The 27680-nt window shown below is 40.4% G+C and overlaps 1 protein-coding gene across 3 annotated transcripts in view; it reads right to left on the bottom strand.

The window, feature by feature from the left end:
• The window catches only part of APBB1IP (amyloid beta precursor protein binding family B member 1 interacting protein), a 63580-nt gene extending 37200 nt beyond the window's left edge, over nt 1-26380 (bottom strand). For 2 of the 3 annotated variants that reach the window (XM_063149484.1, XM_063149474.1), the window contains exons 1-5: nt 26314-26380; nt 11638-11709; nt 9541-9628; nt 7531-7823; nt 2219-2296 (exon numbers count right to left, since the gene is read on the bottom strand). In XM_063149484.1, the coding sequence (XP_063005554.1) occupies nt 2219-2296; nt 7531-7823; nt 9541-9628; nt 11638-11709 (531 nt within the window). In that variant the 5' untranslated portion in view covers nt 26314-26380. Of the gene's footprint in view, nt 1-2218; nt 2297-3084; nt 3698-7530; nt 7824-9540; nt 9629-11637; nt 11710-26313 lie in introns of those variants that run through there. The other variant, XM_063149495.1, reaches the window with a different exon arrangement.
• Nucleotides 26381-27680: the final 1300 nt, after the last annotated feature.

Raw genomic sequence — 27680 nt, forward strand, 5'->3', positions numbered from 1 at the left:
TTACTAACTGACCAAATTAACCTAAGACACTCATTACTTCTTTATATGGTGAAGTATTTGTTAAACAAGAAACACAGTGAACTTTCTTCAGAGAGGAACAATGCAAGAAAATGCTGAAGTACCTAAAATGTGATAAAGAACTGGAAGTCCATTATAAGAAGGTACTTAAAATGCTCCACTAGTACTGAAAACAGTAGAATAATTCTCTACAAGGTCTGTACATTGCTGGTGAGTTGGGAGGACTTTCCATATTTTTGTTTAAATAGCTCTTTATTTTAAAATGTGTGCATAAGAAGCTTTGGTTCTGTAGAGACAATCTGTGTAAAAGGTGATGTAGAAGCAGAGTTATGATCCCCAAGAGAAAATCTATACTATCTCTGGAAAGCAGAAACAAATGTAAAAAAAGCCATGAACTTGTTTTGATTCCAATCCTTGTAAGAAGAATAATCTGTAAAATAAGCATCTGAGGCATAGTGCAGATTAAACAGAAAAAAGAGGTGTTTTACAGGCATAATCTAACATGTTTAAGGCAAAAGGGGATTTATGTCTGGTTATAACTGACTGCTCAGAAACATGCATGCAGCTTCCATCTTCACAGAATCACCAAACAGTTGAGATTGAAGGCACCTCTGGTGGTCAATCAGTCCATCATTGCCCAGGCAAGCAGGGCCACCTAGAGACCGATGGCCAGGACCCTGTCTGATGGTTTGCTATCATCTCCAGGGAGGAGATAACAACCTGCCTGGGAAACCTGTGCCAGGCTCACCCACCCCCACAGGGAATAAGTGTTTCCGGGCGTTCAGAGCCTCCTGTATTTCAGTTTGTGCCTGTTGCCCCTGGTCCCATTACTGGGCAGCACTGAAGAGAGCCCAGCTCCATTCTCTTTGCACCCTCTCTTGAGGTTTTTCTAGAGATAGACAAGCACCACATAGATCCCTCTCTGCCCTAGGCAATCTCAGCCTCTCTTCACAGGAGATACTCCTGATCATCTTCGCAATATTTTCTGATCATCTTCCACTGGGATGGAACTCTCTTGTGTTTGAAGGAGGTAATCTTTAAATATTGACCAGATTTCTTGATCCCTCCTTCCCATCAGGAGGTGATCTCTAAATATTAACCAGATTTCTTGATCCTTTCTTCCCATTAGGAAGCTCCATATGGGACTCTTCCAAGATCTTTGAAGAAGCCAAAGTCTTCTCTCCTGAAGTCCAAGGCTGTGAACTTGCATTTCACCATCATCCCTGCCCTCTGCCCTCTGCTTCTAGTAAAAGAGAGAAAACCAGCTTTCTTGACAATATTTAGTCAATTTAAAACTCAAGAATGACAAAGTAATTCCATTATAGTGACACAGTCACAAGATTGAACCCACCTTCTACTGTATGGTTACAAATATTCACAGGGGGGAAAGAAGTTGGGAAGACAAAGTCTCCCAAAGAAGAATTGCTAACATTACAAGGAAAAGAGGGTGACCAGTGAGCAGTCATAACTTTAGTTACAGAGCTTTACAAAGTCAACATCAGTGAAATCCTCCCAAGACATTCTCTCAGAAAGAGCATTTGTAGATGAATGTAAAGTGTTCTGTGGGAACCACCTCAAGACTGGACATTCCCAAATTTATTGGAAACTTCCATTCTTCCTGGAAGCTCTGCAGGCTCCAACACTTCCCATCTTCTTTGAGCAAGACTGAAAGATCATGACTGTCTTTAGTTCACATCCATTATTCAGAATTATGAACACTTGCAGCTTCTAATTTGTTGGTCTAAAATAATTTCTATTATGCTAGTTCATTACTACACTGCTGTGGAAAGATTTAGCAAGAAGACCCTCATCAATTTAATAGGGATTAGCTAAATCCACTGTATCCACTATTAAGAAAAGTTTAATACTCCTGGAATCAGCACAGCATAACTCAGCAACATTTTCATGTACACTCTGCTTTCCCTAAAGCAACTTATCAGAACAGTGGGTTTTGCCCCAACACTGAAAAAAAAAGAAAAAGATGCAATGCTTTCCAAGTCCTCTAAAAAATCAGTCCCTTGGCAGTAGCAATTATCCAGAGCCTTCTCTAGAGGTGGATGAGGAGAGTTCAGCAGAGTATCTTTACAGATAAACTATGGAAAAGCCTAGTCATTTTAGTAAGAAATTTATAATTAAGAAGAATGTTAACAGATGTTTAGGTGGTAGCTCTTATGGTAGCATTTATTATTTTATGGCTCACCTTTTTAACTTTGGCTTCCTTCAATTTCTCCAATGCAAGTTTAATCTTGTCAGCTTTAGCCTTTGCCTCTAGTTCTTCCTGAAAAGACACAAGATATTTGGTATATTAACTTTCTTGTTAAGTAATCTCAGCAATTTACATTTACTTGAAAAGGGTTGTTCTTGATATTTACATCCTGAAGATAAAGCTTGTTACAGCAACCCTCATACACACAGATAATTTCCAGACTTCTTGACCTAAGATCCTTCAGCCAAAGCTTTGGTTTACAAGTCCCATGCTCCCTGCTGTTGCTCAGCCATATAGTTCCTACATGACCTGTTCCTCAAATGCTACAAAAATGCCTGAAAACTGGACTCTTCTATGTTTCTGTACATACAGCTGATACAAAAGAGAAGGTGAAGGAAGATCCAGCCTCAGTGAAATAGCATTGTGGATGCAGCTGCTTGGAAGAAAACTTGATTCTCATTAGGGTAAGAGAACTAGAATTTAGTAGGATTATACTGAAATAAAGTAGGATTATACTGAAATTTTGGCTTGCAATTACATCACTTATAATTTTATACTCTGTGTTCAGTACATTAATTTACATGAATTCTTTGACTTGCCACATATGATCTCTTACTGCACAGATACCTACTGAGAGGAACACCTCCAATAGTTGGCTTTTATTCTATGAATGGACCTATTCACATTAACACAGTTAGAGCACACAAGTTCATTCCACAGCAAGAATCCCAAAAATCTCAGTATCACCCAGCTCTCCTTTTACAAAGCAGCTCTATCAACAACATGCCTCTCTCTTAACATCAATGACATTTGTGATCCCAGAAGACTCTGGATCCCCAGGTGCTAGGAATTTTACTTACGTGTACCAAATGTAGCACTAGCTGCCTGGTGTTGCCTCTGTGACTGCTGTACAGATTTCCTTTATGCCATCTCTCTTCCAGAACTCTCCTCGAGTCACATTTGGAGTTGGAAAAGCACATTTTGGACAACAAGTGAATGTGGTTCCTAAGGCTGCCTTGGACTCCTCCAGTACTACTGGAGGGTTCAGTTTCTTTCTAAATTAACATCCCTATTGCCTCTACTGAAGACCGTCTTGTATTTGCTTCTTTGCTTCTCTGCTGATTTTTGCTGTCCCTGCTGCTCTCTTACTTTCACAGTTTCCTCTGTTTAAAAGGGGTAAGATTTTGTGCTACACTACTCACAGGCTACCAACTTCCAGTCAAGGACTGTGGGAGAAAGTTCCTGTTCTGCTTCCACACAAGATTTCTGTTACCTTCAGCCTCCATTTGCTACCCTGAAGTCATAATTTTTAGTGGTCTTCACACCAAGAGAACTGACTGCAACTCATGGAAGATGCACTTGCAAGAAACTAAGCCTAACTAAGCATTGCCATCACTTCCCTGTCACTGAGATATCATACAATAGCAAAGAAAGAGAAGGAAGGTTATCTTATTCATCCCAAGTTTTGGGGAATGTTCAAGTGTAGCTAAAGTACTCCTGACTGACTGAACTAAACATCTTTTGTTTCATCGCTGCTTCAAGCACATTTCCTGTTATCAAATTCTCCACTATAAATACCATGCAATCAGTTAAAAATATCTCATTTTTTTCTCTGCAGGTGTGGAAATTTGCATTGCTATAGCTCATTAGTGCTTAACTTGGAGAATCCAAAAAAAGCTTCTGTAGTTGAACACAAGCAGTTGCACAATGGTGGCTGCTGCAGGGAGGCTGATAGTTGTACAGAGGGAAAAGTACACAGCCTCTCACACTCTGACCCTCCCCTCTCACACTCTGACCCTCCCCTTACCACTTCCATGAAGCAAGCAGGAAAAGCAGCTTAACCAAAGTGGTTGAGTGTGGTGTGGGCAGGCTTGCTGATGAAAATTTTAGGCAGATGTAATTCAGGCTTCATCTGCATGTGTTGAACAGAATTCTCCCATTGTATAATCTGTGCAACAGAGCTCTCACCTGACAGCCTTCCTGGTTTCATAAGCTTTGACTTAATGCAGAAAAAGGAAATAAACTATCAGATGCAAAATTTTAGCAGTGTTAGAGAAATGCTTTGACAAGGTACAGGATTTGTTTTCCCACTACAGGATCATCACCACATTTTCTGGATCTTTAAACAGAAGCACATAAAGTCATCATGTCAATAGCAAATGAAGAAGCCCTTCATTTGCTATTGATATTAATTATTTAATAATTAATATCAATAGCATAGAAAGAAATAGCAAATAATTAATTATTTGCTATTTCTTTCCCTGAAAGAAAGGCTGTACTTTATTTTGGCACACCTAAGGGTTAGAAAATAGGAGCTCAATATCACAGCAGCATTGAGAATTATTAACGCTGTTCATATTTGACTGTAGATAACCAGAAGTGTTAAACACAACTTCAGCCTTGATTGGGTCAAGAATCACTTACCAAGAATCTGGCTGACAGGAAGGTGGTTTTTGATGACACAAAATACATTCCACTTACTGCTGAATTTCATTTTACTGAGCAGAAATGTCATGTCAAAACAAATACTAATCAAGACAATGAATATTAATTTGAAATTGATTCTTTCCATATTAATTTTAAATGGTTATTACCTCCATCATTCACACTGCAGTCTGTGTAATAGCCCTGTGGGCAGTTTTGTGGACAGTGAGCCACAGTGGGTATGCCATTAGTATTTGAATACAACCTGTATCATAAAATGAGGCAAAGGCTGCAGGAAAAGTCAAACCAATGCCTTAATGAGGAAAAGTACTGCTGTTATATTCCTTAGAAATGCTTCTACATCCTGTTCCTATCCTTATCTGACACTCCCTGAATCTGGAAAAAGACCAGAATATCATTAGAGATCAGTCTCAGAGGAACAGTTCAACGGAGGGAGAAGTGACTTTTGGCTACATATTTTGATCACCTGTTCCAGTGCTACACCTCCATCTGAAGCGGAAAAAAATTTCCTAATGTCCTCTCTGAGACTACAAAGCTACAATAAGTTATCTGTTGCCCCTTCCATGTTGGTGACCTAACACTACTATAGAAGAATTTGGCTCCACCAGCTTTGCATCTATCCTTCAGGTATGTTTAGGCTGTCATTAGATCACTCCCAGCCTCCTCTGTCAGACTGGACAAGCACAGCTCCCTCAGCCTGTCCTTGCTGGCCCCTGATCACTGCACGATGGCCTCTGGCCATTCCATCAGCTCTCTGATGGACACTCTCCAGCATCTCCACATAGCGCAGTATTCCAGCAGTGCCAAGAGAAAGGAACAATAACTCCTTAGTTTGCTGGCCATACTCCTCCCAACAGAGGCCAGCTTCCTCTGCTGAGATGATCTTTCACTCAAGGTTCTTATTCACTGTGGTACCCAGCAGGATCTCCTTTTCAGCAGGGCTGCTGCTCAGCCTGTCCTTTCCCAAACTGTACAAATGGTTATTACACCCCAGGTGTGGGACCTGGTACCTTGCTGGGTTTCAGAGCATTTTGCTGGCCTGGCCCTCATGTTTTAAGTCCCCTTGCACTGAAGGTCTGCCAGTGACCCTGACAGTCAGTGCCCTTAAATAAAAGCTTCTTCAGCACAGCTGCAGGTGGGGTTTTATGTCATCACTCACATCACAGACAAAAATGTTAAACAATATAAACCCCAGTGCTGATCCCACTTGCTACCAGGCAGCAAATGTCAACTTACTAGCCCTTGAATGGTGAGTCTCAGCCCACCTAACCAGCCACCCTTCCAGACCATACTTGTCAGCTGACAAACCAGACTACTTAGAAGTTTGGTACTTCCTTAAAGATCATGAGTCTAAATCAAGATGGGGAAATTTTTGAAGGAAATGGATAAAACTCATCTTGATAGCATCTCTTCTATATCAGTTGTACTAGGTACATTAAATATTTCAGCTTTTGAAGCTGTTTAGTTGGTATTTTTCAAATGTTGATATTCCTTTAGGACACAAAGTGAACTATTATTTTTGAGGTGCAGAAAAATGGCAAAGCTTCTCCCATGTTTATGAGTTTTATTCTTCAAACAGTGTTGAAAGGCCCTGAGCATCAAATGAAGCTTTATCTAGTGAACCACTTTTTATGTCATCAGACATATCCAATTTTCTGTTCCTTTTGCTAAATATGTCTGCTGTATGATTCCAAACCCAGGGGCAGCAGTGATGTTGAGGTGATTCATATTCAGTTCACATGGGCTTTTAAACAGCAATGAACTGACCACAGTTTTAAGCAAAACCAAGTGACACTTCTCATGTTCCCTAAAATATTTCCGTTCCCTAAATGTAAACACCTTCTCTCAATCATAATTGCTGTCAACATGAATACTGAAAGAGATATATTTGTGTATTTCAAGATTTCAGATTCATTTTTTGGGGGGCTGCCTCACTCTTTTAATGCCTTCTCTTCTCACAGGGCTGTGAGAGGAGAGAATTCTCACATTATCTGCCTCCCTGAAACCTCATGTCAAAAAAATACTACAAATATCACATTTTATTTCAGTTGTTAAAACAGCTCTGTAAGAAACACTAACATGAAGGAGGTTGTGGTAAGTCTGAAATTTTAGATACAGGTAAACCAGCTGCTCTATTTATATCTATTTATATACTATCTAACTATTTATGACTATAAATAGTTATAAATAGTTACCTACTGATAACTTTGACACCTTCTAAGAGCATTTGTCCCCTATTGCAGATAGTTTCCATTACTTTCTTTCAAAGGCAAACCAAGAAGAGCAGTAATTCCATGTCAGGACCACGTGAGGTATCTCTTGCGCTTTGTGCTTGTCCCTGGACCTGGTCACCTAGCAAATGTTGAGTTTTCCACAAATTAAGTGCTTTTCCTATTTAGGCCAGGGATGGAGCTGGGAAACATCCACAGAATTTTCTCATCAGTACAAACAGCACAGACTGCAATTAACACACATAGTGACATCTTTACCAAGTGGAGATCACTGGCCATGCTTTGCACTGATGCCAAAACTAAGCTCTCTATAAGATATTAACCGATCAGTGCTTCTTAAAAGAATTCAGTGATAGATTTCTGTTACAATAAACCATTTGCAATGATTATGCCCGTATTGGGCTATCAAAATGATGATTAGAAAGATGAAAGAATGGGCAATAGGTCAAGGAACAGGCAGAAACTGCTGAGGCCACAACAGTAGAAATGTCACTCCAGAGTTCATTCACATTTCACCATTACAGAACCTTCCCAAGATGCATCTACCTGGGAGATCCACTGGTGTTCCAGTGCCAAATACCACTTGCAAAATGACAAGAATGTTTAAAATAAGGTTTGACTCAGACTTACCTGAGTAAGTGGCTCAGGAGGAGGTGGTGGTGGTGGTGGTGGAAGTTCTGGTTCAGGGTCTGGTGGTGGAGGGGGCAAATCATCCACAGGCTGTCCAGTAATAGTAACATAGGGACTAACTTTAGAATAAATGTCATTATTCAAGCCTGTTGAAGGCAGAGTGACTGCACTTTGCTGGTTGCAGGAAGAAGTTTTCTGGGCTTGTAAAGTTTTCTGTTCAACATCATTAAGGTCTGCTACAAGGTCAGCCATTAAAGCATCCAGGTCTTGGTCCTCTAGGGAATTTAGGGATTCTGTAAAGAGAACCACACAATGTGTCAGAGAGTGAGGGCAATGCAAAGCACTGTTTCCAGTTCAGCAGAGATTAAACTGCAGAAGGCATGGTTACATGGTCATAGGAAAGGAAACAACATTTTACATGGGTTCAAGAAACAAAAGTGCTTTTGAAACAGTCATTAATCTGCTCACACTGAAGTTCAGAGTACCAGGAACTCTGGGAATACAAACTAAACAGGACAGGAAGCTTCAGTTCCAGCGGCACAGTCTCAGGCCCTTATGATGTTACAAACATGGCCCTGATCCAGCAAGGTCACTGGGTACATGCTTAGTGATATGAATGCAAGAAATTCCATGAGCTCCCATTAGGCTGTAAGCACAATACATAAATGCTTAGCAAGTTCTGGAACAGCACACAACAAACCTTGTAACTGAGGCCTAGATCAAGAGTATCTCCATATATTGTTGCTGTTCTACAACTCAAAAATTAAAATGAAGCAGAATCAAAGAATATTAAGAGACAAGAAACTGCATAGTATCATCTGCAGCACCAGCAGTAATTGTGTGATCTGTGACATAAGCTTTTGAGGCTCCTTTAAGCAAGGAACAAACAAAAAAGTCTCTTTTAAAAGTGACTAATAAACCAGATAGAAACATTGTAACTTTTTCTTTCTGGTTTCTACTCTGACAGAGTAGAAAATAAAATCCTATACCAGAACTCCACATGTAATTTGTGGTTGTTTCAACTAGCCATGGTGTAAAGATACAGAGTCAGTGGTTTAAATATCTTTAAAGAGTCCAGTTAAGAAATAAATAAACAAATAACTCGGAAAACATTTAAGTGAGATTTTGAGAGGGATGGAGGTCACTGAATTACATACTCAAAAATGCTAATATAGTTCAATAATATAGTCATGAGACTAAGTGTGAACATGTCACTAGGCCATCTCAGTTTACTCTGCTCTCCCTGTTATGTCAATATAGTATTTAATAAGTTTTTCTTTACAGTGGGAAAGTTGGCTTATGATCCTCTCTATTAACATAGTTCCACCCTCTTTACTGATAGAGTCTTTAGGAAGCCCAACAAGGAACTGATCCTGGGAAAAAACCAAATCAGGCTAATGCAAACCACCAGCCCTCAGTCAAAAAACCCCAAAAAAACCCCAAAAACCAACCCAAAAAATCCAAAATGCAATCACAAACAAAATCAAAGGAAGGGTTTTTACTTATAACTCAGATAAATCCCCTCATTTGATTTACCACACAGCCTCAGCAAGCAGCTGTACATGCAAAAGTGACAGTGCAAACCAAAATGAGAATAAGCACTGAAAAGTGGAAGCAGCTGAAGCTGACACTTCCACTGGACAGAATTGCTTACGCAGCTCTGACATCACACTGAGGAACTTTGTCTTTCACCAAGTTAAATCCTTACATTAAAAAGGTTACATTTCAGAAAGTTATTTGGGAGACTTCTCAAGTTTGTTTTCCTCTACACTCAGACATTTTTAAAAGTGTGACTTCTATTTAAACTGAGTAAAGTCCCAAAAAAATTGTTCCCTTTGAAGTTTCCTAAATTGAGACACAAAAATATACCTCCCCCTCCAGCAAAATAGGGTTCTTTTGTTTGGTTTGGGGTTTTTGATCAAGGGTATATAAAGATTTTCTTCTCATTTGTTCCTGTGAGGTATTTTAAGCCAGTATAAAATGTAAGAAAGAGTCCATTCAGCTACTTACCATTTAAATCTTTAAAACCAACTGTAAAGCTAAATTCATTGTTGGACACTTTGGGGCATGGAGGTGGTACAGTCTCCACTCCTAAACTCTGTTAAGGTAGAAGAAAAACAGATATCTGATGATACTGTAATGGTAATTACTACTACATTACATTAACATTTGAAAACCAATTACCTGAATTTATCTAATGAAATAAATTCTTTTTCAATAACAGAATGGCATGCACTGGTTTCTGAGATTATGTTGGACTGGAAGACTACCTAGGGCCAGCACAAGGGCTCAAGCACTGTGTCACAGTCATGGCAAGGGATTTGCTGCTTCTCAGTGCAATGTTGATGGCAGCAACTCCTGTCAGGCACCACCTGGGTGTGGTGAGGAGAACTGGACTGTTTCTAATCGAGACAGAGGGCAAAACCAGACTGATTTTCAGCTTCCTTGGGTTTTTTGAAGGGGAGTGTGGAAAGAGTTTAGCTGTGTACACATTTGAGCCACAGTGTCATTTTCTTTCCAGAGTGCTTTACTTACTAATATAAATGAAACTTAGCTGTTGCTTCCTCCTATTGGTTGAAAAGAACCAAAACCCAAATACAACAAACAAAACCCCATGCTACTGCAATGTAACCTGCAAACCTGTGTAAATGGAGATTCCTAGTTTGCAGCAGAAAAGGCCAATTCTGAATTTTCATTTCTTTTTCAGCCCTGTTATACCATGTAGAGGTATCTCTGCGTGCTTCTATCATTTACACTCACTTTAGGAATGATAGACTGGTGAAAAAGTGTGAAAAACTATCTACAGTCTTGTTTTGAAAGTTAAGAGTCTGAGGGAATTAACAGATCCAGCTCAGCTAACTGAAAGTCTTCAGGCTTTCAGACACCCCTGCCTGCTTCTCCCACACCATGCTGATGTGAGATGTGATGCCAGAACTTTAGAGAGGAGGAGAAGCCTGTCCCAATTTCAGGATCACCCCGTCCCACCAAGAACTGCACCTGGGAGCTCAGAGACAAGAGACTCACTCTCTTACACTCTTTGCATCACTGCTCTTGTAACACTGCTGTGCCCAGTCTGAGGAGGTAAAATTTATCACAAGCAGTCTTTTGTTCTTTTGAAGGCATAATAATGAAATGAGATTATCATAAATCCCACCACAGAAATATAAATACATAAAATAAATATGCACATCTACAAAAAGTCCTAAAGAGCAGAAAGGCTACCGAGGGACAAGGTATTGTGATATGACAGCTAACAACACCATGTGAAATCTTGGCTTTCACCCAGTTTAAACACAATTTCTGTTCTGTGCCTCAGAATTATTGGTATTTATTTTGTCAAGCACTGGCATTCACCAAGAAGAAAGACCCCCTCCAAACAGGGGCTGTAACCAAACTCACACATCCAAGATGACAACTTAAGTGTTTTCAATCATTCATTTATTAAAATATGACAAATATATTCTCTTTGTAGATTTTTTTTTCTAGAAATAAAAACTCTCCTTTCATCAGCTTTTACAGGAAGTATTTCATGATTAGAGCTTTAGAAAATGGCTCATGCTGTTTTATACTCTCAAGAGTGTATTCTGCATTGGGAACAAAATCTCCATGAATTCTTGAATGCCACTCTCACTGCAGCTTAATATTTTGCCATATCTAAAGAATCCTTTCAACATACATTCAAAATGTTGCTTTCATTTCCAAAGTTCACATTTGACACTTAGGCTACATCCCATTTACCCATGTATGCTAAGCATTCATACCTGAAAATTCAGACTCAAACTCTTCCTGTTTTCACAGAATCCTTTAATTTCTTTGGATCAAATCCAGAGGAGTTTAAATTGCTGGGCTGTTTTTTTTTTTTTTTTCCAGAAAATGTCTCTCACAAGCATTAGATCTCTTTAACAACCTACCCTGTCCTGATATTACCTTATTCTTTGGGCCACTTGTTTTAACTTTCAAGCAGAGAAATTTAGTTGAAGGTTTACCACAATAGTGTAACTGTCTTTATTCAGAGTGGAAGTGCATGAAAAATGTAGAATAGTTCCCTCTTTTCTCTAACACATAATAGCTACTTTTCTAATCTTGATGGAAAAAAAAATTATTTACCTGAGTCAGCATGTCCATCTCCCCAAGTAAATTGCTGAACATTTCATCTATATCATCACAGGTTTGCTCCATCTAAAAAAAAAAAAACAAAAAAATAAACCACAAACAAGAAGTTCATTTCAGTTCATTTCAAAGCCAGTAATGGCCGAAAACAGAAGATACACAATGCTCTTTTATATTGTGTTCACAAATAACTTTAAAACAATTGCTCATGACTTGCAAAACCCTGAATCTATACCTTAGAAGTATCTACTAACAATTCAGAACCCTTATGCTGTACATGCTAAAACACACACTTCAGATCTATGCTCATAAGAAGTTCCAACTACCTCCTTTTATCATTTGCATTTCATACAAAGTCATCTGCTAATAAACCATGGTTGTACCTGAAACATAAAAAAATACAGCCTGTGAGAGAGAGAGAGGGAAACAAAGCTTGATGTTGAGAAATTTCTGAACATTTCATCTTGAAAGCCTTTTTTCTTTGGCTTAGATGAATAATACTACAGGAATTTATTGCGCATTATCAGGTTATGGTTACATGACCAACTTTTTGGCTCAATATTTCTCTGTTTTTCTTTCAATTATTACTGCACTGAGAGAACTGCAGTCTTACCTAATCTCAAGAGATGTGAGGAAGCACACTGAGACAAGGAGAATGGGTACATGCTGCCTGACCATCGATGGCAGCACTTGCTGCAAGAGGGCAGTGTGAGGACAGGATCCCACAACAGTGGTGCTCAGCTGTGGGGAAGGCACAGCTCCTGTAATAATCTCCTAAAAATCCTAATAATCTCCTAATAATCTCTGTAATAATCTCCTCCTCATAAATCTGTTCCTTTGCAGGGAAAGAAGCAGTGTAAAAGGCTATCTGCCATGGAATGCTACCAGAGACCAGGACTAAAAACATCATTTTATGAAGAGGCTCAAGCCTGCAAAGGATTGAGAATTGTGGTACTAAACACATAAAACCAGGGGTCAAACTAGGGCCAAACTTTGAACATGCAAGTCGTTCTATCAGTTCTCTGGGGTTGTGTGCAGCTGTATTGGATTTTGTGAAGAGGTTTGGGCGATAGGGGGGCATGGCTGCAGTGGTAACTTCTATGAGAAGGAAGTTCTCCCCATGTCAGACAGCGACAGGAGTTCGTGGTGGCTCCAAGACTTGGTGCTGGCCAAAGCTGAGACCATTGGCAATGCTGGCGGCAGCTCTGTGGCCTTGGGAAAGGGTAAAAAATGCTGCACAGCAGCTGTGAAAGAAGAGTGGGCAAATATAAACAATATAACCCTGCAGACCCCAAGGTCAGTATCGAAGGAGGGAGAGATGTCCCAGATGCTGGAGCAGAGATTCCCCTGCAGGCCATGGTGAAGCCCATGGTGAAGCAGGTTGTCCCCGCAGCCCATGAGGGACCATGCCAGAGCAGATTTCCACACCGCAGCCTGTGGAGGTCCTCCTGCCCTGAATGAAGATGAGGGCCACGGTGTGCCACACTGAAGCAGGCTCCTGGAGCGAACTGCAGCTTGTGGAGAGGAGCCCACAGAGCACAGGTTTTCTGGCAGCACCTGTGACCCCGTGAAGGACCCACACCAGAGCAGGCTGCCCCTCTAAGACTCCACCTTGTGGGAAGGATCCAGGCTGGAACTGCTGCTGAAGAACTGCAGCCTGGGGGAAGGTCCCAGGTTGAAGAAGTTCATGAAGGACTGTCTCCCTTGGGAGGGTCCCCATGCTGGAGCAGGGTAAGAGGAAGGAGCAGCAGAGATAAAGCATTATGAACTGACTGCAAACCCCACTCCCCATCCCCCTGTGCCACTTGAGTGGGAAGAGGTAGAAGAGTTGGGAGTGAAGCTGAACCTGGGAAGAAGGGAAGGGTGGGGTGAAGATCTTATTCATTTTTTATTTTGCAGTATCCTACCATCTTATTAACTGGAAATATATTAATTTAATTTCCCTATGTTGAGCCTGTTTTGCTCAAAGGTAGTTGGCAAATATTTCCCTGTTCTTACCTCAATCCATGAGCTTTTCATTGTAATTTCTCTCTCTGTTCTGCTGAGGAGGGGAAGTGATAGAGCACCTTGGTAAGCACCTGGTAGCCAGCCAAAGGCAACCAACCACAGCACCTTACAAGATGAGAACCCGACTGGTGCAAGAAAGCAATCAACTGAGGACAATTCTAATGACTATAAAGACTGGTAAGAAAAGAAAACCAGCAAGTTTCCTGTTCTTCAGTCTTAATGTTTTTCCTTTAATAGAGCATCTTAATTCATGTAACTATTCCATGGATAAATAATAAAGGTCACTAAACCCTAAAATAAGTATCTGCTTTCTGAGAGTTGTGATGTAACTAAACAAGGCACAGACAACCAAGAACTGAACTTTCACATTTCTCTCATATCCCAGAAATAAAAGACTTAAAGATTTGGGAAGTGGATACTCTTAAAGACATTTTAATAGGATGTGGTTGACAGAGTTGAGGGCAATCCTAGCCCAGACGTGGAAATTGTACAGCTCTGCCCAGGGAACAGACATCACACAGGACTGAGTGTGTGGAGAGTTAAAGTCAACTTATCTGCTTCCTTTCCAGCTGACACATCCACACTGGATGGCTCACTCATGCTCTGTCTGTATCACGCTTCTCACACAGAGCCTTGTACACAACATCCTGGTTTTGTAGACTCAGCTGTATGCTGGTGGCATATCATTACTGAATCTTAATTCATTTATTTGGATCAACAGCTGTGTAGCTTCCTACACACCTGGCACTTGGAGAATCAATTTTCATAGAAAGGCTAGATCAAATGGCACTTATTTGATCAGGCAGAGTGAAGATACATTTGTTATGTGACAAAAAATGGTACAGCAGTTCATACTGACAAGTATCTCATCAGTGTTTAAATAGTGCTGAATAATTTTATGTTTTCCTGTTTTCTGAATTAGGAGATGAAAATATCTTCTAAGGAAATCTTATCAGTTCCAGTAGATTTTTTTAAGCACTAGCTACATCAACTTTCAGGAAAAGATCCCCATACAAGTTCTTTTGACAAACTGAAATCCTCCTTTACTATATTTTTACAGAATAGAAATATAAAAATGGCAAAAAATTTACTTGAGTTGTAACCAGTTGCAAGTTCTTATCATGAGGAGTAGTAAGAACTGTCTAAAAGGGTAAAAATCAAACCTAAGGACCCTCTTCAGTAATTAACAACATAAACAAAAAAGATAAAGTCATGTTGTCATCAAGCCACTGCCTGTACTGGTATTTTATTTTCCCTTGAATTTTTGTTGATTTGGTTTAGGAAGACAAAATTGTTATCATAATCAACAAAAATGCTGAATTTTTTTTTGTTAAAATACACTGAATGATCTATTAAATTAGTATAAGAACTCTACATATTCACCAAAGATCTTGCCAGGAGCTAGAACAACTTAAGATAGTAATATGAGTCCACCATGACATGGAGTTGCAGAAGACTGTCCATACACTCTTCTTCTCTCCACTTCTATCCATTTCTTTTACTTCATTGCCACAATAGAAAGAAAGAGATAAGAAAATTTGCAGATTTGCAAATTATCCTGTTGGATGTTGCTGCATTTTGGATCAGTACATTTTTCTGAATTTTACAAATAGCCTTGAACTTATTCAAACCAGAAATTCAGGGTGAAATGTGTAGGTGTATTAACAAAACAAAGGAAAATATTTAGCAAAGTGCCCAGAAGAATACTGAGCTTCATACCCAGTCCTACTCTACTGCAATTTTTCCATCAGGTTCTTCTTTATTCTGTATTCATACTAAGAACTCTTAAAATCACTACTGATTACAATAAAACAAACAGAAAAAAACCCTAACCAAACAGAACAGTACTTTGTTTCCCAGACTATGCATGAGATTTTAAGCAGAGAAAAAAAGAGTTACAGAGCCATGTCATGTAAGTGAGAAAGAAAAAAGAGAAGGAAGAGAAAAAAACCAGAATTTAAAAAAAATGAAGAAATTGTGGCTTTCACCAAAAAAAAAAAAAAAAAAAAAAAAAAAACAAAACAACAACAAAAAAAAAAAACAAAAAAAAAAAAAAAAAAAAAAAAAAAAAACAAAAAAAAACCAAAAAAACACCAACCTCAAAAAAAAACCCAACAAGAAACAAAACACCAAAAACCCCAAGCTGAGAAGGGCCTTGTGGGAAGCCATATATGTGAAATGTAACGTATTTTTAAAGTGACTGGTTTTCAAACTGATGCCTTCTGGACAGTAGCACAGTTAAAAGTACTCCTTGTTTTTTTATTTCTGCCCTTTTTACATTCTCAAATCTTCACTAAACTCCTATAAAAAACTTTTTTAAAAATTTTATTTTATTTAATACACCTATCTTTTTCATATCTAAGAGATTGGGACATTTTCTCTTCAACTTCCTATTCTAACTACCAATGAGTCTCACTTTTAGTTTATGTAATATATAAATATTGACTCATTAATTCACCCTACTATTTAACAGAAGTCCTGCAGAGCCACTGGATCTATTAATTTTTTTTACCTTCCCAATTTAGATCAGAAATTGAATTGTTTGATAGAATCTTTAACACTCCACAGGAAGAGTAAAAACAGTGGTACAAAATTCACCCTGCTTTAAAAAAAAAAAAAAAGAACCTATTTAAAAATGAAATGAAATCTGAAAAAGTGACCATACAGTGTACATTAAAAAAACCCCAGATATGGTACTATACCAAGCAGAGTTTGAACTGTCAGTATTTTAAAATCTTGTTCTGAGAAATACTCAAAGCTAGCCCCTGCTCACAGGAAAATGAAATTACACAGGAAGTCACACGGTAAAAAGGCTTCTGCACTGGGGAAAGCACAAAGCCCTGTGAAACTGAGCAGCAAACACCAACAACATTATCATCTCTGCAACTCAGTAGAGCTGGTGCAGTTTAACCAAAGGGCTACAACAAAAAAGGAATGAGGAACACCATGATGTCAGAGGATAAAGACTTAGAGTGGATTTTTGCTATGAACAGTATCAGGAAGCAGCCCACTTAGTGATCTGGTGAGCTGGTGTGTTACAGACACACTCATTACATTCAAAGTATTGTTGCTATTCTTAAACTGCCACATACGTAAGTAGCAGAGATAAAAATACATGAAGTATATTTCGACAAGTCACACAGAAACATCAAAAGCACACCTTCAGGTCCTAGTCTCTGCACTACAGAGTGTAAATGTCAGAGTACCCGCACCACCAAAATGAACAGTTTGACTACCCAGGTGACCACCAACAGCACAGCAACCTCCTGCTATTGCTTAATGCTTAAATGCTTTCTGGAGTGGAATGAAAAAATCTTTAATATTTTAGAGACACTCCCTGAGGAGAAAATTGCTCAAATCAGAGATTCATCCTTGTACACTACAAACTACACAAAGTAGATCATCCCACAGCAAAGAGAGAAGATGGAGGAAAACTAGGGAGGCATGATGAAAGTGACAGAGTCCCACCATAAAGTGAAAAGCTGGAAAGAGAATAACTGATTGTCACAGAAAGCAGGTGTGAAACTACTGTGATTAAAAAAATGCACCAAAACCTAGGGGAAAGTTACTGAGGCACTATTTCATCCTGACGTACAACACAAATTCAATGGGGTATTAAATGAAAGTCCAAATAACTGTTCCAGGGAAACACACAAGGTGTAACTGTGAAACTCATCATCAAAACTGGTGAGTAAGCAAATGAGGAGTTGGTTTTCTCTACGTGCAGTTGTAGCTAGAAGTGTTAGCCCAGCAGAGAGCTTCAGGCAAGGATGATGAACCTCAGGATTTAAGACCTAAAATAAAGACTCCACCAATTTGGAACCAGAGTAAAGCTTTCACGACAGACAGGTTACCCCAAACCTTCCAGCATGAGATTTTTTGCCTCCTTCTGAAGTACATGATGCCAGCCACTGCTGGGGATAACCTTCTGGCCAGATGGACTGCAGGTCTGAAACAGATCTAACTAGGCTCCTCACAGTGATTTTACAGGGAGATGCCAAGGAAAATCTCATACTACCCACGTCTCTCATATACCTAAATGAGGCAGGATGGAAGTTCCTTAACCAGCTATTTCATCACATCTAGTAAAAAATCCTTAACAGATATTTAGGCCCACTTTTATGAAGCAAAGTACAAGAGAACATATGTCTCTGCAGACTCCAGCCTAGAGGAACATGATCCAATCAGTTACTTATTCTAGTAGATACTACAAATGGAAATTGAAGTTTTGGACTGGTACAATGGAAATGGTAGCTGGCCTCCATGTTTCAAAATCACAATCAGATTTGGTAATTAGAATGTTGACTTTCCTCTTTCTTACGTACATGACATGGCTCTGTAACTCTCTTCTGCTTTAACACTAGCTCATATTTTGAAAAGCATGGATCAAAAGCAATTAGACTGCTTCCAGCACGGTAGTTGCCTATCACTGATAAGCACAGTATTTTCCAATAAAAAGCTTGCACACACTGATAATTCTGAAAGCAGTTTTTTGCTAATATTCACTATTCTTCTGGGAAATGTGGTGTGCCAATAACTGTAGGCTTATCTGCAGCTGAAGTTACACTGCACATTTATCTCAGGGATGGTGTGACATGCTATAACTCCATTTATGAGGGAATAAAAGCGACACACTAAAACACAAGTAGCTTCAGGAAGACTGTACAACTGCAAAGTATCCTTATTAGATAATAAATACATGAAATTTGGCTTTGGATTAACATTAAAGTGGTAGATAAATACAATCAAGAGAGTCCTACTCTAATGTTAACATGGGATACTAGAGCTCACATTCTACTAATTCCAGAATCACCTACCCAGAGGTAAACACAAACATTGTTAGATAAAAGCACCCCAGACTTACAGATCCTACTCATGTTTCACATAAATTTTAACTATGTCATTTGTACAATTAAACCTGTTGAAAACTTGTTCGTTTTTTTGCCATTTTGGAAATACACAGGAACAAATCTACAGTGAGAACTGATTTTGGAAAAAGTCTTTATTAGTCTAAAAGTCCCAGATTTCACAGACCTGAAAACTACACTGTTTCACTTAAATTATGGCAGCAATTGTATTTGACACTTATTTGCCAAGATGATAATAATAAACACTACAGGAACTCCTATGCCATCTTTTCCAGTGATATTTGAGTACTCCATTTTCAGAGAGAGAGACACAGGGGGTGAGGAGGGTGGGGAGAGACAGGCAGACATTTAATATGTTTGTAAAGCACCACAGGATGTTGAGTGTAGGCCATCCTCCAGATGCTGCAGCCTCAGCATCCATCACCTCTGTGATGGATCCCCACCTTCCCCCCATGCACTGCCCCAAACACAATTTTTTTTTTTTTTAACAGCCTTGCCAAGAGTGGTGTCTGGGAGAAGCAGCTGTGGGTTCTGTTCTGAGGGTGAGGCAGGATTGCAAGATTACTGAATGGTCACTGAGGCCTACTTAAGCTGAAAGGAACAAGGGACTAAAAGCTTACTCACAGTATGTAAGGAAGAAGTTACCCAAGGCCAGAGGAGGGGGTTAGCAAAATAGGGATATGGTGTGCAGGCTGGGTGTGAGACTCCTCACTAAGATCCTCTCCCCAGTAACTCTCAGGCACACACACACAGTCTGGATCCTGGGCTCCAGAAAATGTGACCCAAATATACTCAAGCAGCTGGGGAACTGTGAGGTAAAAGCACCTTATGAAAGGTGGCGGGGGGGGGAAAGCAACCTGGTGTAAAGCACATATGCAAGGAGGAGAAAGCTTGGGAGCAATTTCTGTGTACCAGAACTGCACTTTGTACCTTCCTGTCAGCTCCCAAAGGGAATTCTTTCTATGGAAATCAAAACAGTGCCACTTCTGTTCATTTTTATACAGTATCCTCACATCAGTCAATGTGCTTCAGTCTGGCTTGTGGGTCTAAGAACATTATAGAAATACAGCTACTGTTTTGGTCATCTTCTTTTTCTTTTGTCACAGAATTATTTACTGCAGAATGGTCCAGATTGGGGACTTTCTCCTCATGAGCCATACAAGCAGGGCAAACTGCACAGAATAAAATGGTAGGAGAAGACATATTTCCAGCCCTATGCCCTCACCCAGGCTGGTAAAAAAACCAATTCCCTATTCTGTGCCAGATTAATGGCACACAAGAACAATATTTCCATTCTACCAACATACCTTCTCCTGGAAAAGGCAGAAGGCTGGGTGGAAGTGTGTCCCCTGAGCTCATGAACCACCAGCTTACCCAGGCTCATCCATTTTGAGTTGGTAACATGTCTACTTCAGCTCTACTCAGGTATAGACAACTTCAGACATACAAGTTATCAGAACTCAGTATCAGAATCTGCCATGATGGCAGGGCAGAATAGCAGAAGAGTAATGTAACCCTGAGTAAAAGAAATTTATAGTTTCCACATTCCTTCCCATAATCTGTAGTTTGTTGATGTTGGTGCAATGTTTTCCTTCCTGTTTTTTTTTCCTGTTACCCAACACTGCTGTCCAGAACTTAGATGACAACAAGAGACTGTCTTGTACTTTAAACAATTGCCAGCAAAATACAATACTGTAATTTTGATATTTAGCTTCACAGTCCGTGAAGTAGGCTGATCCCACATTAAGAGATTGTCTAACAAGCAGAATGCAGTAGACGAGGAAGCCCACAGATGAGAGAGGAATGCATACAGGGGGGTACAATGAGAGAAAAATCCTTCCCCTCCTCAATTCCCTAAAGAATCAAGACATGTTAAAAGTGTGGAATAGGGAAAATAATAGCATAAACTTAGGAAGAGGAAAAAAGGAAAGAAAAGTTACAGTACCAAATCTGAGTGCAGGAACTGCTATGCTGGATAGACAACGGCTCAGCTTTTCCAGCACCCACTTCCTCCCACAGTGAGCCACTAGGTAAATACAAGATATGCTACAAAGGTCCATGACACAACTGTCTCCCCATACAAATAATTTATTCCTATGACCTCTCATTGGCAAAAGCTCTAAATCACCATTTTCTTTCCTATAATCACATATTCTTACTACTGCCAGAAAAGCTTAAGGGATGGCACACATGGTATGGGAAAGGAACACTGAAAAAGGAAGACACTAAATAAAATGCTCTCACAGTAAGAGTAAAGCAAATGGATGAATTTGTAAAAAAAATTAGTGAATCCATCTGTTTATTTAGTACAAAGTTCATATATTAAAATCAAATAAATTAATTATTAAAATAAAATCAAATTAAATGCTTTAATATGGACTTATAGATATTTCACCAAAGTACCTTGCTCAGTAACATAGTGAGTAGTAGAAAAATTAAATGAGGATTTTTTTTAAAATCTCCATTTTACTACTGACTGAAGTGTCAGGTACAATTCCAAGGCTCGCTGCCAACTTTTCACCTAGCAAATTTGCTTCTTTCAGTCTATACAATGCAGTGATTACAGGCAGCTTTAAGCAGCAGGTTCCAGATGAAGATGTGTAAGGAAAAGTGTAAGCCTGCAGTCCCCATAGAGAGGACATTGTATTGGTGTGGCAGTGGTTGCTTTGTCACAACCCAGAGAGCCCTGAACTGCACAAAGAAACAGTCATGAAAAGAAAATGCACCAGAAGGGTGACATTTCCATTCTTAGATTTCTCTAAGGTTTTCCATGAGAAGGAAATGTCACTGCCTCCCTCTCTTTTTTCCCTCAGAAGTGGAGGAGGGATGGAACAATGCTGATCTGGTCACAGCAACTCCATCATGACACAGGGGAGACAAAAGAGGCCAATCTAATGACAGATATGAAAGGCTTTGCTGGAATTCATGTAACAACATAGTCCCCATGGGACAGAACTGCAATTAAGTTTGTGATGGATTCCTTCCTAGAACTGGCATCCAAAACCACTGGCTCATTAATATTTGCTCTCTCAAACATTAGGTCTGTCACCTTCCCCTCAGTCATGAGGATATGGTCACTAAGGGACAAAACTAAGCTGTGACCACAACAAATATTTGTGAATGTTATCTGTGTTCATGGTTTTGGCACATATTTTTGCTTGATCAAGGCTACCTCAGGTACTTATGTCCTGCAAAGCACATTACAGCAGATATTTCAAAGACAATATTTCATCAAAAAGCAAAGAGAACAGTAATGTCTATTTGACTGGTGGTGTATTTTTGTGTGTGTTTTTGTCTTTTTCTTTTTTTTTTTTTTAATTTGCAATCAGACAGAAAAAACACATCACCTTTCAAAAATATTTTTTGGGCTGATAATCCTTCTTATTTATGTGCTTCAATGAAATCCCCATAGCAAGTGAGGGAACGGGGCCTTCCAGTACTGTTAGAAAATACTAGAAAAATCTTCAAAAGTACATCAAAATCTTGCTCTGATGCAGAAGTAATGATGTTTCTGCAGTCTGGATTACCTGAAGATGCAGTGAGAGAACCAAAATGGATCAACTACGGCCACCAAGAAGCATGTTTTCATTGCTGCCAACATGGACTTAATGCCAACAGTTTAAATAAACATTCTGCTGAGCTTCTTGACTTTCCTGGTGAGTTGCCTTTGAGGCAGACACATCATTTTGCCTAAAACTGGGGACTCTAATGGTAATTTGCCATTTTTATCAGCAAAAGCATCCAGTGAATGCCTGTGTGATTGATTTTAGCTCCCAGTGACTCTCTCTATGCTTGATGGACCAGCAATGCTGCTAAAGGCAGATTTGTTCCCCTTCCCTCCTCACTCTCCCTGACAAGTACAATGACGCGATTTTCACCAAAATATTTCCTTTATCAGATGGATTGTCTGAGGACAACCGAGGACTTTCCGTTGGTAGTGACACCAACCATGCAGGGTGTGCTCATCACTGATAGCAGACCCAGAGAGTTTTATCCCTCAATACTGATGTCACATGGCACACTTGTACATCCGCTGCTTTAGATCACAGAGTGAAAGCAAAAATGGAAATGCACTGATGTGTACAAAACTTCTATCAGATACGATTTTGTTTGCATTTCTAAATGGAGCAGCAGAGAAAAATATGTTTTGTATATACACTGAAGATCATCCTTCTTCTAGGATTCATAATGCATCTACTCTCCGAAATACTCCTAATATTTCTAATGACCTCAGCCCTTATTTATTTGAGCCTAAATTCATTGCATGCTGAATCAATGTTCAACATTAAAAAACAGAACTGTGCGCAGGCTGGAGTAGCTCCTGGCAGCAAAAAATTATGAGAGCAATTAGGCCACAAATCTGAAAGGTCACTTTACTGGAAGAAAGTCTTTGAAACTAATGACAAACATAAATTTTTTGAACTATCATTACCAAACTAGTTTGTGAATTCGCACAGTAAAATTTTAAGTCAGATTAAAGTCATCTGTGCTTCCTTTTCATTCAAAACCCAAAAGCAGTACAATAAATTGAAACTGAGGGGTGTGAGGAACATATATGCTGCTGTAGTTGCTCAAAAGTGTCCTACAGAAACTTGAGAAGAACATAGCACCCAGTTTCTTTCACAGTACAACATATATCTTCTACACTGGTAGCTCTACTGGTAATATCTAGGGTAGCTAGGGATCAGTAGGCTGGACAATAAGGAAATGCCCTAAATGCCTGTTTTTCCAAGAGCCACGGAACACTCCTAATCATGGAAAGACATAGGATAGCATTTCTATGAGATCTGCATCTGACGTGGTTGTCCTAACCTCTTTTTAGACAATGAAGGGAAAGGAAGACAATTTTATAGAGCATGATTCATGGCTGCTGCCTAAAACCATGCCACCAAAGCAAGGTTTAGCAGTATCCATCTCTCTGTGTAAGAGACTGTAAAGGTGACTCAGAGCCTCATGAGACTCAGATGCTCATGTCTACAGCTGGATGAGGAGAGTCCTGCCTCTAAAGGCCAAGAAGTGCTTTGGAAAGTCTGCATGGATGCATGTTACCACTGTCACTAGAGACCTTCCAAAGGAAGGCTAAAACTTCCATATTGCTGCAGGCAAATAAGAGATCTTGTTTTCACTTTAAGCCCAGATCAGCACCTGACCATGGGAAGTCATCATCAGAACAGCTCAGACTGACCTACAACAAAACAATCAAGATATACTGCAACCAAAGATGGAAAAAATAGTCCGTGAGAGAGGATAACCCATGTAGTTTGCAAAGAGAGCAGGAAAGAATAAGGGCCTTGATATCCTAATGATATACAGGAAAACAAAACTCAGCTACATTCTCATAAAGCAACCTCTGAAACAGAAGCATGCTTTTGAAAAAAATCCATGTTCCCTGATCATCTTATCAAGGGTCAGGTGTTCATGAATCTGCAAGAAAGACAGGTCCTCTCCTGAACAAGGCAAACCCTTCTCTCATCTGCAGCAGCGCTACAGACTGGCAGTTTGCTCACACATTTTTCAGGGCCAAAGAGATGCAATAGCTGATCCCTCCATCCACAGGTTGCCCAAGTCCTAGCTATCTCTTCACCACTTAGGGCAGAGCACGAGAAGGAACACTTTCTGCTTCTTATTCCTCTTACTGCTTTAAGACATTTCTTCTAACAGGAAAGGTGAAACACAGCAAAAGCAAAATCTTAATGGATTGGGTAAATCTTTTTACCTGCAAGAAATCTTGGGGCTCAGTACTGAGTTAAACTGTTGTAACATCCAACAGGCCCATCTGCTCATACTGTTGCCTCTTTCATGCAAATTGTTACCCTACCAATTACCAATTGGTAGTCTCTTTGTAAATTACAAAGAGATCAAGGTTACACCTGCTTTACAGGTACATGAATTATGGCATGTGATCTACTAGACACTGCCCAAACACAGTGACTTTTGATCTGCAAAAAATCAAACTTTGCTGTAATAAACACACTTGATAACAAAATAAAAAAGCACTTCAAAAGCATCATACCCTGCTTGAAGATACTATACACTGATAATCAAAAATTCCAGCATGAACAATTAAACCACAATTTACTCAATAACTACATTGAACCATCAGTCATTATGCCTCCAAACATCAGAACAGTCTGTAATACCCACAGGAAGTATTTTTAAAAGAAACAGAAGTCACGGGGAATGATTAAATGTTCCTTTCAGAGATAGTACATTTTTTCAGTTTTGTTCTCAGATGGATCATAATTTTCTGAATAAAACAAGGACTACTCAGTTATTTGTAATATTCCATTGATTCAACCTCCCAAAGACATTTGTATGCCACATTTCAAACCAAATTATTTCAATTTTTAAGCAATGCTTGCACAAAGCATTAAGTACAATTAAATGTAATAGTCTCCTTAGAAAGCTCACTGGGGAAAACAGAACTGAAGAGGTTCAGCAAAAAGTGAAACATTCTGTTTTAGACAGCAAGTTTTACCCAAAATTCATACTCTTTACAAAGTTACCAGAAAAAAAAAATTGTAGATTTAGTGGGCACAAATGATTAGGAGACTGCACAGGTGGAGCAGGTCAATAGCACAGCTCCCTGGAGCACTGGGGCTCACCTGTTTGTCTCTAATGACACAGATGGACTACATCCAGCCCAAACACGTTTACTGCACTGTTGTGCAGCAGCAGGGTAATTGATCAACAGTAAAATCAACAAATTTCATGTGTGAAATAAGATGGAAGCAGGTTTGAAAGAGATGAGAAAACACACACGTCATGTAATTCATAAAGAGGAACTAGAACCAAAGAGGAAAAATGACTGCCCAAGTTCTGCAAACTGGAGTTCTGACAGGGAGAGACAAACTGGAGCCAAATTATTCACAGAACCAGAGTCATCTCGGGCAGAAAGTGAGAAGTTTAAAAGTCAAAAAGTTAAGCTGCTAGTTTGGTGGAACCCTGCTTATTTTGTTTGTAGGCTGTATTCCTGCAACAAATTTTTAACGACAGTTAAGATCGTTAGGCAGCTGGATCGTATGCTGCCTAAAAGACACCACCGGACACCTCTTCCCAGTGTGATAATGAATGGATTTAATAACTTCTCTTTTTGGTGCACGAGAGATTGAAAAACCACCCCAAGCTTGTGGAGATTGCATTTCAGTTACTTCTCCGTGGCATTCAGCTGAGGGTATCCTGCGGGATGGACGCTCTCAGAATCAGGCGACACTAAGAAGAGTTTTTCCCTACACCACGTGGCCAAAGACCACCACCAGCAGAGAGATGTAAACTATGCTCCTTAGAAGTCTGTACTGGCTGTTTGGCCACGACAGCACCACCTTCTACACGCTTAGTTTAAGACTGATTAGAGACCAAGAGAATACACCGTATTCCCTTGGTGTATTCTCTTGGTCCGCAGCTCTCTCCCGCCTGCCTTCCCTTTCCCAACGCTAACCCTGAAACGGGGCACTGCGCATCCCTCGGGATCCCCACCGGCCTCGGGGAAGCTCTGGCACCCCTGCCTTGCAATGATCAACCCCCGGCTGACTTCCCCCAGGGAGGGGGCACAGGGAAGGTCTGACCCGGCTTAACCCCGCCGAGGGGAACCACCGGCACCGGGACCCAGCGCGAACCCGCACGGTTCCGCACAGCCCGCCGGGGCCACGCCGGTCCCGAGGGGAGGGAGCGCGGTGTGCGGGGCTGTCCCGTGTGCGGGGCTGTCCCCGCGCTGCCCAGAGCCAGAGCGGCCTTTGCCGCACCTCCCACCCCGCCGGGAGCCCTCGGAGGTCCCTCATTCCCTCCCTGCCCGCTTTACCTTGGCGGGCGGGCGGCGGCGGCTCCGGAGGCTGCGAGGAGGCGCGGGGCGGCTCTGCAGGACAGGACCGGACCCGACCCGACCCGACCCGGCCCAGCTCAGCTCAGCCCAGCCCAGCGGGGCCCGGCGCTGCCGGAGGGAAGTGGGGCCGCCCCGCCGAGCTCTCAGCACCTCCCTCCGCCCCCAGGCCGTCCAGAGGCGGCGGCCCCGAGTCCCCTGGGCAAGTCCCGGCCGGACCGAGCAGCCCAGCCCAGCCCAGCCCGGCCCGGCCCGGCCCTTGCGCTCCCCTCCCGCGGCCGCTCTCGGCTGGACAGCGCTGTCAGGCGCGCTCGGGTTTTCAAACAGATTTGAGTTTCTTTCCCCGCTCCCTTTAGTGACTCTACATCTTCTCTAACGTGCAAGGCACTTCTCTAACTGCTTTCATGGCATTTTTTAATCACTTCGTACCTTTGGAAAAAGCTGCCTTGAAGGGTACTTAGATTTTATTGTTGGAGTAGGAATGATTTTATAACGCGTTATATTACATAAAAAGTTGGGGAGGAAAAAAATAATCGAGACGTTTCCATCTGAAGTTTAAAGAGCAAGTGTCAGAAAATTCAGTGTGGCCTTGGAAGCATTGATGTCACCAAGTTTAAGAGAGATTTTGCATACTGTAAGCCATGTGAAAATAGAACTCTCTCTTGATTCAAAATCCTGGTTTTGGTACCTACAACTTTGCCAAAACAATGCTTTTAGCAGATTTTTTTTCTTCTATATCTGAAGCAATAACAGAGAAGTGTAGTGAAAAAAGGTGAAGATGTCACCATCGCCTCCTTCTGTTGCTTCAGTTTAGAGAAGTCACCACGTAAGCTTACCCTTGTGTTTATTGGAAAATGATATTAAAATTCCATATTTTGCTCCAAAGTGGCCAAGAAATCCTGTGTTTCATTCCTCTAACACTGCTGGAGATGAAATAATTATGGCAGAAGGATGGTAGCATTTTAAACTACCTCTATGTTTTGCACAGCAAATATGATTCAATGCTTTGAGGGGCAATTGCTTTGAAAAAATCCAGCTGAGACAGCTCAGCCATATTCAAGAATGCATTTAGGAAAAAGTGCATTGTTCTACCTGAATTATTTCAAATTATTTCACTGGCTAAAATTTACCAGAGTCTTTAGTGAGGTCAGAGCTTCATTTTTGGCCAGGCTCAGGAAAATACATCTAAATTTGGCAAACAACATTTGTAAAATCATGGAAATAGTTATTAAACTATTAGTTATTAGTTGAGGAACTAGGGAGTCTGAGATTCCATGGATACTGCATATTGTTTTTGCTGACTTTATTTGCAGTTGCTCCTTTTGAATTTTTGGTATCATTATGGTACC

Source organism: Melospiza melodia, chromosome 1 (genome assembly GCF_035770615.1).
Source record: "Melospiza melodia melodia isolate bMelMel2 chromosome 1, bMelMel2.pri, whole genome shotgun sequence".
In the NCBI taxonomy this organism is placed as follows: Eukaryota; Metazoa; Chordata; class Aves; order Passeriformes; family Passerellidae; genus Melospiza; species Melospiza melodia.